This window comes from Hemitrygon akajei, chromosome 4 (assembly GCF_048418815.1).
Source record: "Hemitrygon akajei chromosome 4, sHemAka1.3, whole genome shotgun sequence".
NCBI lineage: Eukaryota > Metazoa > Chordata > Chondrichthyes > Myliobatiformes > Dasyatidae > Hemitrygon > Hemitrygon akajei.
The window spans coordinates 31,439,449-31,453,224 of NC_133127.1; the positions used below are offsets into that span (position 1 = coordinate 31,439,449).

At 42.2% G+C, this 13,776-nt stretch overlaps 1 protein-coding gene across 4 annotated transcripts in view; it reads left to right on the forward strand.

Annotated features, from left to right (window-relative positions):
• uvssa (UV-stimulated scaffold protein A) overlaps positions 1 to 13,776 on the forward strand; it is a 290,056-nt gene that overhangs the window by 82,924 nt on the left and 193,356 nt on the right. For all 4 annotated transcript variants that reach the window (XM_073042248.1, XM_073042245.1, XM_073042247.1 and 1 more), the window contains one exon: positions 6,182 to 6,293. In XM_073042248.1, the coding sequence (XP_072898349.1) occupies positions 6,182 to 6,293 (112 nt within the window). The remainder of the gene's footprint in view (positions 1 to 6,181; positions 6,294 to 13,776) is intronic.

Consider the following 13,776-nt stretch of genomic DNA (forward strand, 5'->3'; position numbering starts at 1 on the left):
GAAAGGATCATGGGACGGGCGGCCTAGGGAGAAAGAAAGGAGGAGGGGAGCACCAGAGGGAGACGGAGAACAGGCAGAGTGATGGGCAGAGAGAGAGAGAAAAAATAAACAACTAAATATGTCAGGAATAGGGTAAGAAGGGGAGGAGGGGCATTAACAGAAGTTAGAGAAGTCAATGTTCATGCCATCAGGTTGGAGGCTACCCAGCCGGTATATAAGGTGTTGTTCCTCCAACCTGAGTGTGGCTTCATCTTGACAGTAGAGGAGGCCATGGATAGACATATCAGAATGGGAATGAGATGTGGAATTAAAATGTGTGGCCACTGGGAGATCCTGCTTTCTCTGGTGGACAGAGCGTAGGTGTTCAGCGAAACCGTCTCCCAGTCTGCGTCCCTTTCTTTCTCCCTTTCCCTTCTCCAGCTCTGTATCACTTTCGCCAATCACCTTTCCAGCTCTTAGCTTCATCCCACCCCCTCTGGTCTTCTCCTATCATTTCGCATTTCCCCCTCCCCCTCCTACTTTCAAATCTCTTAGTATCTTTCCTTTCAGTTAGTCCTGACGAAGGGTTTCGGCCCGAAACGTCGACAGTGCTTCTCCCTATGGATGCTGCCTGGCCTGCTGTGTTCCACCAGCATTTTGTGTGTGTTGTGTGAGCATTCCATAAACTGACTTAACCACCTTATTGAACTCTGTAGCTACTTTCAAGGATCCTAAGATCTCTCTGCTCAGCAACACTATTTAGGATCTTGCCCTTAACAGTGTACTGTCTCCTTGTATTTGTTCTACCAAGGTGCAACAGCTCACATTTATCTGGGTTAGACTCCATCTGCCATTTCACTGCCCATATCTGCAACTCATCTATATTGCACCTATTCTTTGCCTAGTCTTCTACACTATCCACAACTTCACCAATCATGGTATCATCTGGAGACCAAACTTACTAACGCACCCATCTACTTTTCCATCCAGGTCATCACAAACAGCAGTAGTCCCAGCACAGATCCCTTTGGAAAATGGCTAATTACAGACCTCCAGCTAGAATACATCCCTTCAACCACTATCTTTAAAATGTTTAAATTAGAGAAGCAGAGATATTTCTTCAGCCAGAGGGTGGTGAATTTGTGGAATTTATTCCCACAGGCAGCTGTGGAGACCAGATCACTGGGTGCATTTAAGGCAGAGCTTGATAGGTACTTTATTGGATGGCATTAAAGGTTACAGGGAGTGAGGCTGAGGAGGGGAAAAAAAAAGGATGAGCCATGATTAAATGGTGGAGCAGACTTGATGGGCCAAATGGCCTAATTCTACTTGTATGTCTTCTGCCTTCCATGCGCAAGCCAGTTCTGAATCTTAACAGCCAATTGGCCGCAGACCCCATTCATCTTAATCTTCTGGATTAGCCTCCCATGAGGGGCTTTGTCAAACATCTTCTTAAAATCCATGTAGACAACATCCACTGCCCTACCCTCTCATCACCTTGTCAAAAAACCTCAAGTGAACTGAAGTTCAATGTACGAGGGGGGTGATTGATAAGTTTGTGGCCTAAGGTAGAAGGAGTCAATTTTAGAAAACCTAGCACATTTATTTTTCAACATAGTCCCCTCCTACATTTACACACTTAGTCCAGTGGTCGTGGAGCATACAGATCCCTTCTTTGTAGAAGTTGGAGTCTTGGACCTCCAGAAGTGGGCCACAGCAGGGGTGATTGATAAGTTCGTGGCCTAAGGTAGAAGGAGATGAGTTATTAACTTCAAACTTTCTGCATAATCACTCAGAGTTGAACTGCACGTGCCTGTAACGAGAGCTGTATAACTCATCTCCTTCTACCTTAGGCCATGAACTTATCAATCACCCCTGCTGTGACCCACTTCTGGAGGTCCAAGATCCGTATGCTCCACGACCGCTGGACTAAGTGTGTAAATGTAGGAGGGGACTATGTTGAAAAATACATGTGCTAGGTTTTCTAAAATTGGCCCCTACCTTGGGCCACAAACTTATCAATCACCCCTCGTATATTCAATGCAAAAGCATCCAATGTAGCAGGAAGATGGGATATAATGGAATCCATAACCAGCCTCTCAGAGCATTCATTATTGATGAGGTCAGCGTCATTGGATGGTAGTGGTAGTCAGTGAGGCAGGTTACTGTCGCTTTCTTGGGTACTGGGATGATAGTGGCTACCTTGAAGTGAGAGGGGACAGTGAACTGTTCCAGGGAGATGATGAAGATGTCTATTAGAACCTTTGTTAACTGGGCTCTCCAGGCCCTCAGCACCCGACTAGGTACATTATCAGGTCCTGCTGCTTTACGTGGGTCGACTCTGGTTAGGGTCTTCTTTACAACAGCTGTGGCCAGACAGAGTGCCTGCACCTTGGGATGAAAGGGGGGGCCTTTCTCACGAGCACATCATGCTGTGATCAAGCAGAGCGTAGACGACGTGCAGGCTAGTGGGAAGAGTCATCACAGTCGGTGACTCACAGGGTGGACTGTGGTCTGAATGCCCAGCCACATGTGCCTCAAGTCTCTGGTCTCGCAGAAATGGCTGTATATTCTCTGTGAATAATGCCGTTTTGCCTTGCAGCTGGCGCGGGAAAGCATAGCTCTCGCTGACCTGAGAGTTGTCTGAAGGCAGCATCCCAATTTCTCAGCTGTGCCCCAATCTCTGTTGTCAGCCTTGGATTCTGATTTGTCCTCACCTAGATGTGTTTAATAATGGTGACATCTTCAGTGCACTTCTCTGTAGCCAGTCACAGATCTTGTGTATTCATCGATGTTACTATGAAAGTTGTAAATAGCCAAAGTACCTACAGATAGATCCAGAATTTCTTTCTGAAATACTCTCTGTACAATTTCCTGCTGGAGCCTTTCTTCAAGAATATCATCAAGTCTTTTACTTCTGTGTATACTGTACTGGAACTAACTCAATGAGTCATTTGTAACAATTTTGCCAGCCGTTGTTTGTATTCAGTATTGAATTAATGTGGCCAACAAGTACACAAGATGTCCTTTATTTTAAACAAGAAGATAAAAATATTAAAATTTAATCTGCTCTATGAATATGTAGGAACAAAATCTTATGACTACTCAAAAAAGGCAAAATGTTAGTGAGTAATTTTGGTCTTAAAAATACCATGTATAGAAATCACACCAAGTTTGCATTTGCAATGAGGCTACATGGAAGAAGATCACATAAATAACTCTCTACAATCTTTGCAAATTGCCAGCATTTCGTAATTTTGTAAATTTTGTAAATGTTCTGCTTTAAAGTTGTAATGAGACAAAAAGCTATGGTCCACTTCCAACTAATTAAAATTCTTAAGAATTTGGCTCTTAATCTCTTGGCTACGAAAACTCTATTAAATCTACAAGTCTATTTTGGCCAAGTTAACTGACTGGACGTTCACATGCAACTTGCTGGTTTGAAACCTAAGCTATGTTTGGTGTTAAAGATTGAACCAACATTTTCAGAGTGTTTCAGGGGAAATATTGCCAATGACTAGGGAAACAAGTGCTGTAAAAATGGAAAATTGATCCATGTTATGCACCATTAACTCCCACCATGAATGCAAAAGTCACTGTATATTGCAATCCCCTTGATACTATTTACTGTGAGATCAACTTTTCTTGATGCCCGAATGTCATTTTTGTTGTAATTTCACACCTTTCATTCAAAGTACCAAACATTTTGGTTAAAAAATGAGATTCTTCTAATAAGACTCCATAGATCATTAAATGTATGCTTTCTTGGACGGTGTACTGGGTTCAGCTGTAAAGTGCACTAACTTCTTGACATTTGTTCCAGTCATTTTCAGTGATATGCTGAACATCTTTGTAATAGGTGTGTCCAAATTGAATATGTATTCTGCAGCTGCTACTATCTTGTTTATATTGCTATATGTGCTAACTGAGCCTTTAAACTCCTCATCCAAATTCATTGTTATTGTGAGCCTTGCCCTGTGAAACTCTAAAGTGTGTTACACAATATGGAAAGAAATTGTTCCTGGTTGTTTCTCGATTTTTCAATATTATCCCCTAGTGACTCTTGCTCTGAGCACGCATTCCAAGGAAAAGACATAAAGATACAGACAAACAGACATACTTTATTGATCCTGAGGGAAATTGGGTTTTGTTACAGTCGCACCAACCAAGAATAGTGTAGAAATATAGCAATATAAAACCATAAATAATTAAATAATAGTAAGTAAATTATTCCAAGTGGAAATAAGTCCAGGACCAGCCTCTTGGCTCAGGGTGGCTGACACTCCGAGGGAGGAGTTGTGAAATTTGATGGCCACAGGCAGGAATGACTTCCTGTGACGCTCAGTGTTACATCTTGGTGGAATGAGTCTCTGGCTGAATGTACTCCTGTGTCTAACCAGTAACATTATGGAGTGGATGGGAGTCGTTGTCCAAGATGGCATGCAACTTGGACAGCATCCTCTTTTCAGACACCACCGTCAGAGAGTCCAGTTCCACCCCCACAACATCACTGGCCTTACGAATGAGTTTGTTGATTCTGTTGGTGTAAGCTACCCTCAGCCTGCTACCCCAGCACACAACAGCAAACATGATAGCACTGGCCACCACAGACTCGTAGAACATCCTCAGCATCGTCCGGCAGATGTTAAAGGACCTCAGTCTCCTCAGGAAGTAGAGACGGCTCTGACCCTTCTTGTAGACAGCCTCAGTGTTCTTTGACCAGTCCACTTTATTGTCAATTCATATCCCCAGGTATCTGTAATCCTCCACCATGTCCACACTGACCCCTTGGATGGAAACAGGGGTCACCAGTGCCTTAGCCCTCTTCAGGTCCACTACCAGCTCCTTAGTCTTTTTCACGTTAAGCTGCCGATGATTCTGCTCACACCATGTGACAAAGTTTCCCACCGTAGCCCTGTACTCTGCCTCATCTCCCTTGCTGATGCATCCAACTATGGCAGAGTCATCAGAAAACTTCTGTGCAGTAGTTGAAGTCCGAGGTGTAGATGGTGAAGAGAAAGGGAGACAGGACAGATGACCTAAAGAAACTCGTGGAATGTATGGGGAGGAAAACAACATGCCTCCAGAGCTTTGGGTTGTATGACTGGGTTTCTATGGGAATGTTTTGCTTTAAAGTCAGGAGAGAAAATGCTGCAAAGGGAAAACAATGATGAATTTATACAAAATATTGATTGGGTTTGCTAAACAAACTTCATTCAATCCACAGAGAGTGCAGAGCAGTTTTATGGAGGTGATTGTACAGATGGGAAATGATGGCTACACAGAAAGACTTTTCACTTCTTTTGGCCCAGAGAGTTTATGCTTGCTGTCAGACCATTCTTATCATGCTCCCACTTATTTGCCTTTAGCCTATTCTCTCTCTTGTGCATCACCCTGATTGTTTTTCCACCTTGAATTAGGTGCTCAATTACCATTTTCCTTCAATGCGGCAGGAAAGCATCCTATCTGGATGCATTGCTTGATATGGCAGCTGCTGTGCCTGTGACTTCAGAGATTGGGGGCCACAGCTCAGCACATCACAGAATCCAGCCTTCCCTCCATGGACTCTGTCGCTACTTCTCGCTGCCTCCGTAAATCAGCCAGCTTAATCAAAGACCCCACCCCACCCCAGACATTCTCTCTTCTCCCCTCGGCCATCAGGCAGAAGATACAAAAGCCTTGAAAGTACACACCACCAGGCTCAGGAACGGCTTCCACCCCACTGTTATAAGTACGATAAGCTTAACTCTCGATTTTATAATGACCTTGTTATGATCTTGTACGTTATTGTCTACCTGCACTGCACTTTCTCCGTAGCTCTTACTTTATTCTGCAGTCTGTATTGTTTTACCTTCATACTATCTCAATGCACTGTGTGATGATATTATTTGTATGTAGAGTTTGCAAGACATGCTTTTCACTGTACAGTATTCATGTGACGATAGTGCTGTGCACAGGACCTAAATATCTCCTTTTGTCAAATTTTGATTGTTAACATTTGGATGTTTTATTTTGTTAGTGAGGCAAATAAATGCAAGTTGGAGATGTATTGGCAAATGGTCAGATGGAAATTCCACAAGTGCTATTGCCCGATATGATGAGCTTCTTGTAAAACCCACCAGTGAGCAGATTGCTTTTCTTTATATGCTCTGCAGCGTGGTTTGTTCATTACTTGTCTTGTCTTGATTAAACACAAACACAGTGCCCTTTCCATGGAAAGATTATCTCCAGGGACGCACAAGGAAATCCTGTAAATCCAGAAGATATTCAAAGACTGAGGCAAGAAGAAGAGAAAAAGCAAAAAGAGAAAGCTGGTATGATGTGATTTTGATTATTTTACGTGTTAATATATGTTCAAAGTTCAAAGTAAATTTATTATCAAAGTACACGTATGTCACTATATACACCCGTGATTCATTGTCTTACAGGCATACTCATATATCCATAGAATACTAACCATAACAGAAACATTGAAAGACTGCATCAGTGTGCAAAAGACAACAAACTGTGCAAATATAGAAAGAAAGAAATTATTATACTAAATAAGCAATAAGTTAATTGTGTAGTAAATAAGCAATAATCAAGGTTGTCAAGCTGAGGAGTGGTAGTGGGGACAAGCTCCCACTACCTGTAAATGCTCCTTGCAGCATGCGCTTCTGACAAATAGCCTCTGACAACCACGTCCAACTTCTGGCCTTCTCGTGTGGCTTAGCCTGCAAGCCCGGCAGAACTGTTTCTACTGCAGGAGAAGGGGCGAAGGCGGGTCCTGGCGCCTTAAAACCAGTGCTTCAGGTAGATGGAGCTTGTCAGCCTGAGAAGGCAGTCCATCTAAGAGAGGGAAAACTCTGATTTCAAACCTCCGCTGCCTTGCAGCCATACCCACTCATGGGAAGGGCTTCGGGAGTAAACCCTGAGGACAAATCCAGAGCTGGAGTCCCTAAGACAGTCCGATGTTGTCTTCAACCAACTCTGGCAACTCCTGCGACGTCACTGGTGCCAAGTTGTATCGGCCCTTGCCCTTCCCTTGGACAACATCGGTGTCATGGAGAGGGGAGACTTGCTGCATGGGCAACTGCTGGTCTCCCATACAACCCTGCCAGGCCTATGCCCTGGAAACCATTCCAGGCGCAGATCCATGGTCTCGTGAGACTAATGGATGCCACCAAAGCAGTAAGTATTGAGAATGTGAGATGAAGAGTCTTCGAAAGTGGGTCCATTGGTTTGGGAACATTTCACTGATAGAACAAGTGAAATTGATTGAAATTATCCCCTTTGGTTCAATATCCTGATGTTTGAGGGGTAATAACTGTTCCAGAACTTGGTAGTGTGAGTCCTGATGCTCCTGTACCATCACCTTGATGGCAGCAGTGAGAAGCGATCACATCTTGGGTGGTGGGGGTCCCTGTGCTGCTTTCCTGTGAGTTTTGTGCAGCTGTACACAGGGGTGGGGAGGGCTAAACCCGTGATGGACTGGGCCATATCCGCTACCTTTCGTAGAATTTTCCGTTCAATGGCATTGGTGTTTTCAGACCAGGCTGTGATGCAGCCAGTCACTACACCTCCCATCACACATTTGTAGAAGTTTGTCAAAGTTTTAGATGTCATGCTGTTTCTTTGCAAACTCCAAAGGAAGTAGAGGCACTGCCGTACTTTCTTCATAATTGCCCTCACGTGCTGGGTTCATGACAGGTCATCTGAAATAATAACACCGAGGAACTAAAAGCTACTGACCCTCTCCGTATTATCATAGAAAGGTCATTTATTTTTAATATTAGGCATGCTTGAATTTAGACCATTTGGAGCATACTGTTGCACATATAGTTCTGTTATCAATACAACAGGAAGAATACATCTCTGTGAACGTGGAAGGAATTCAACCAAGTTACCTCAGCATGATGCTGTATAAGAACAGATCTTTCTATTTTTAGAATTCTATCATCACCATCTCCTGTCATGGCTAATCATGACATCCTTTGTCTATTTCACCAACATACATCAGAAGCAAAAAACATGATTTGGTAATATTTATTCAGTGGCCACTTTATTAGGTACCTCCTGTACCCAGTAAAGTGGCCACTGAGTGTGTAAGTTCATGGTCTATTGCTGCTGTAGCCCAGCCACTTCAAGGTTTGACATGTTGAGCGTTCGGAGATGCTCTTCTGCACATCACTGTTGTAATGTGCGGTTATTTCAGTTACTGTTGCCTTCCTGTCAGCTTGAACCAGTCTAGCCATTCTCCTCTGATCTCTCTCATTGACAAGGCACTTTTACCTGCAGAACTGCCACTCACTGGATGCATTTTTTGTTTTCGACATCATTCTCTATAAACTCCAGAGATTGTTGTGCATGAAAATCCCAGGAGATCAACAGTTTCTGCGATACTCAAACCACTAGCTCTAACAACCATTCCATGGTCAAAGTCACTTAGATCACATTTCTGGGGCAACACACACACACAAAATGCTGGAGGAATTCCAGCGTCTATAGAAATGAATGAACAGTTGATGTTTCAGGCTGAGACCCTTCATCAGGACCAGAAAGGAAGGGGAGAAGTCAGAGTAAGAAGGTGAGGGAGGGGAGGAAGAAGCACAAGGTGGCAGGTGATGGGTGAAACTGGGAGAGGGGGAGGGATGAAGTACAAATCTGGGAGGTTGATTGGTAAAAGAGATAAAGGGCTGGAGGAGGGGGAATCTGATAGGAGAGGACAGAAGGCCATGGAAGAAAGGGAAGGAGGATTAGCACAAATAGGCAAGTAAGGAGATAGGAAAGAAAGGAAACAGGAATGAGGAAAGGTGAAGGAGATTGGGGGGGGGGGGGGAGGAGGTGACGATTACCAGAAGTTTGAGAAATTGATGTTCACACCATCAGGTTGGAGGCTACCCTGGCGGAATATGAGGATTTGCTCCTCCAGCCTGAGTGTGGCCTCATCATGACAGTAGAGGAGGCCATGGACTGGCATGTTGGAATGGGAATGGGAAGTGGAATTGAAATGGGTGGCTACTGGGAGATCCCATTTTTTCTGCTGGATGGAGTGTATGTACTCAGTGAAGTGGTCTCCTAATCTACGTCGGGTCTCACCCTGTATATCAGTGGTTAGATAATTGCATTACCAAATAGGTGTACCCAATAAAGTGGCCACTGAGTGTATAATACAAGTAAAGCAAATCTTTGTGTGAGATGTGCACAGCTGTAGATAAAAATTGGGGTTTTACGGAGAACAATACTTAATTTGAAAATGATGTCTCTCTTTTTCAATTGCAAACACGCTGAGGTTTATTGTTTAATGTAGAGCCCAGCTGAGAGAAAGAGAGAAAATAGCGTGTCTCTGAAAATAAAATGAAAGAACTACATTTACATTGCACCTTTCTTGCCTTTGGGCTGCTAAATGTATGTCAGAGCCAGTAAACTGTGTAATGCTATTACAGTGCCAGCAACATTCCTGTCCCTGTCTGTAAGGAGTTTGTATGTTCTCCCCACAACTGGGAGGTTTCCACCTACATTCCGAAAATGTGCGAGGTATTAGGTTGATAGTCACATGGCTGTAATTGGGTGTCAGGGTTTGTTGGACCGGAAGGGACTGTTACTATGTTTTATCTCTAAATAAATAAAAAGTGGTTGCCACTTCATGCAAAATAATACTAAGATAGGAGTTGCTAAAATGTTTATAAAGGTTCAGGCCTATTTTTGTTACAAAATAAAATGCAAACCTTATCAGGTATAAAATGTGCTTGGAAGCTCATTTTGAATATCGTGGTCGTTGCTGTGGCATTTATATGTTTAAGCCTCGGCTTTTTGCCTAGCTTTTGGCTTATTGGCAGACTCGGACTGAAAGGAACAAGAATTAATTAGGGGATTACATTCCCTAATTTCCAGTTTTTTTTCAGCTTTTGACCAGCAAAGCCTTTTCTAGGTGACATATGCAAATTTAATATGGAAAAAATGAGGTGCAACCTCCAACATATTTTAAGCTTTCTGTAGGTATCACCTGTTAAAGTATTCACTTGATAAGTCAGTAGTGGAAGTCTAGACCCGTCTATAAATATGTGGCACCTGTGCAAAATGTCTTGCAACAAATGCATTAGAAATGAGTATTTTTTGCTTTTATTTCCTGTTCTGCCAGAACATTGGTTTCCTTGTTGCCATCCCTCCACAATAAAACTTCACTTCTGTTTAAATTCAAAGCCTATACAAACCCCGAGGCATGCACCTACAGCACAGGGCCAGTATTTTATGAAGCCTTGTGAATCTCTGAAGGCTCCCATCCCCAGGCAAAAAAAAACCTAGGTCCAATTATCCGGATGACCAAGCTTAAGTTTCTTTAGATTGCATTGCTTGTTGATTGCAAGAGCTTATTGATATTTGAAAATCTCTGTATTTAAAATAAATCAGAAATTCTGCAGCATGGAGCGCAGTAATATTTACCAAGGCAGTTCTTAAATTTATGAGCTTCAGTTATAGAGTGATTTTATTTATTTAGCGATTCAGCACAGTAACAGGCCCTTCCAGCCCAACAAGCTGATGCTGCCCAATTATACCCACGTGACCAATTGACCTACTAACCTGTATATCTTTTGAGTGTAGGAAGATACGGAAGCACCGGGAGGAATCTCATGTGGTCACTGGGAGAATGTACAAACTCTTTACAGACAGTGGAAATTGGACCGGGTTGCTGACTTTGTAATGTTGTTACACTAACCATTTGCCACCCCAAAATAGTTCTACCCAATACAATAAATGCTAAATAGGCAGGCTGTTTGATAAGGGTTCTTAAATTTCGTGTTACATGAGGAAAGCAGTCTGACTTGTACTATATTCCCAACAGTTCCTGATGTACGTACGAGGTCACGCTGTAAATTAACTATCCCCATCGGACAGCCTGAATTTTAAAATCATAATGGTCTCATTGAACAGCATTAAAATAATTCAGCAAAATATTTGGAAACAATCATTGCCTGCACTGCTGGAGACTGCAAATGACTTCTATTAATTTATATATTTCAGTCTTGCCTTCTACTGTGTTTAAACCAAAATATCGATACTTCATATTTTCTCAATAATACCTAAAATATCAGTATCTTAAAAGGAAGATGGAGAGGAACTATTTGAGTGGAACATTTCAGCAGCTAAATTTTGGATATTTGCACTTTTTCTTTTATACCTAAAATAGATTGGTAGAATTGCACCAATCTGCAGTATCAATACACTTCACAATATATATTTAGTTAACATTTCCCTGTATATCTATGCCTCAGATAAATGAACAAGAAAAACACTTAAACAAAATAATGTTTGGGTTTCTACCAGAGAATCTAGAAATATTCTGTTGTCATTTTTGACATATTTTTGGCTTTGGGATGTATTTGCGACTGATGTTTATTAAAACTAAACATCAAATAATTTCAGTCTTGTGCAATGCACATTTTTAGATTTTTGATTTGCAGTTCTAAAAATTGTCCACTTAAAACCAAGTTGATGGCCATGCACGTAATCTGTGATCCTTGCTGTGGCTGCCCGGCCGCCTCCAGGTGGCTTTGAATCTGGAATTTAGTCGGAATTCAGCAGTTCGAAGTGTTCAGTGTTCCATTTTAAAATAGATTGAATCCCAAATACTGTTTGACACAGTGAATGAACTTAGACATAACAGTATTACAATCTATTTGGGAATGACAGCAGAAAATGTGCGTAGAATAGTTGTGCTTCCTCTAGTCTGATCCTTTCTAAATCACTTGACTCTTTCCCTGTTTGCAGTGTTTACATAAAGCTTTAAATGTAATGCAAATACTCCAAGTAATGATGATTTAGGTGTTGATTCTCTGATTCGATGATAAAGCACAGTGACCTACAAATCTGAAGCTTTCATCCTTTTCAGTGGTGTGCACAAGGAGCAAATTAAGTACCTATTTTTTGTGTCAGTACTCAAGAATATCTGGTCTTTCAACCTTTAGTGACTTGTTAACAAACAGGTATGAGGACAACAGCGGGAAGGCAGGCCTCTGGCCAGTCAGATGTGAAATAGCATCGCTTTACTAACTACAGTATTGATTTTTCTTCTCAAACTGTGTAATTTTTTTTCACCATCAGTAAAGTCAGCAACACTATATGAAGAGCTTTAGGGTCCATCAAGGCTCTAAAGACTGTTCTTCCTTGGCACACTATTGATTTCTTTTCAAAGGCTTTTAAATTGGTCTTTCATTTTGTTGAAATGCTCATTTCATACTGACTGGGCTCCAGTATTTTTTGCCATATTTATACAAGTGTCCCATTCATGGGACTCTAAGCTGGTACCGCCTTGTTGTTATTGGAAGGGCTTGTGCCTAACTGCTTTATTTTGGTCTTAATCATGGATTAATGGTTTCACTTTTTGACTTGTGTCACTTTGTATTTAATCTCTTTCAAGGTTAAATAAATCTTTTGGAACAACTTTCTTCATGAACCCCTCACTTTCTCTCCCCCCTTATCTCACTGCAGTCCATTTGTAGAAGACATTTAGTGCTGATTTAAACCTGCAGGAATCATCGAATCTATCCAAATGCAGACTGTAAGTGGAACAATGTCAGGTTATTCCTTTCTTTCTGAAATCCAAGGAGCAGGTTTTGTGGTGAGCTACAAAGAGACTGGGTTCTTTGCTGATTTGAAGGAAGCTTGAATATTTATTGAGTTCCATGATATCAGTTTCGCTTATTCTTTGCCTGGTGCTTTAAAAGAGCTGCTCAATATAGTCCTTCAGCATTCTTCCCAAAACCCTCTATTCATTTAAAATACCATTCGAAAGTTTCCATAGAATATGTTCAGTCCGTGCCTTTTGAGGTCTTGCCATAATAAAAATAAATAGTCCCACTGTTACAACAATTATCTTGAATCTAAGACTTCTGGTTATCAGCCCACTGCCAAAGGAAGATTTCCTTTGCTCCCTGGTAGTTCCTCAGCTGGAAGAACAATGTCAGCCTGTCCAACCCCCCTGCATTACTGAAGTCATTCCGCTTTGATATCATCGTGGTAAACATCCTCAGTTTATCTCCAGCTCTCATTATCCTAGCCAGATTATTGCTTAAAAGCTGGCAACAAAAAACTAATGGATTCCTTCACTCAACTGATTCTGGGTTGGTACCCCTCCCTTTTCCAATTTGTGTTGTAATATTTATCCTTTCTCCACCATTACTTTCCTTACCACCCCATTAATCCCTCCCCTCCTCACCTCCGAACAATATTGGCACACTCCTTCTGTCTGGTTCTTGATTAATCCTGGCATGTGTGTTCTGTCTCTAATCCAAAATGTTGCAACTAGTTTCTAACTCTCAATAGCCTGACAGATTTCACAGAAAGTACTGCTGGCCCAGCTCTGCTTCAGAACTGGGTCTCTGGATTAGGCACCTGGAGAACTACTTGCCACTGATGCCTCACTGCCTGGTTCAAGAGAATAAAGAACCAGCCAAGTTGGCTCTCCCCATCCAGACCAGATCAGTATGGGACTGCAGGCATCCGGATGGGCCCAGTGTCTTTTAGGACTGTTACCTCAGCAAACTGAAGCACATCAAATCGTCAAATCCAAAAACTCTTTCCCTGCACTGAAAAGGACAACGTCTTCTAATGCATCCAGAATTTTTATCAAAGATCTGAGTCCATCATAGGTAAAGCCCTCCCCACAAATGCGCACGTCTGCAATGAGCACTGCCTCAAGAAAGCAGCATCCATCATCAGGGACCCCCACCATCCAGGGCATGTTCTCTTCTCACTGCTGCCATCAGGAAGGAGGTGCCACACCATCAGATAACCCCTCAATCATCAGGCTGCTGAATG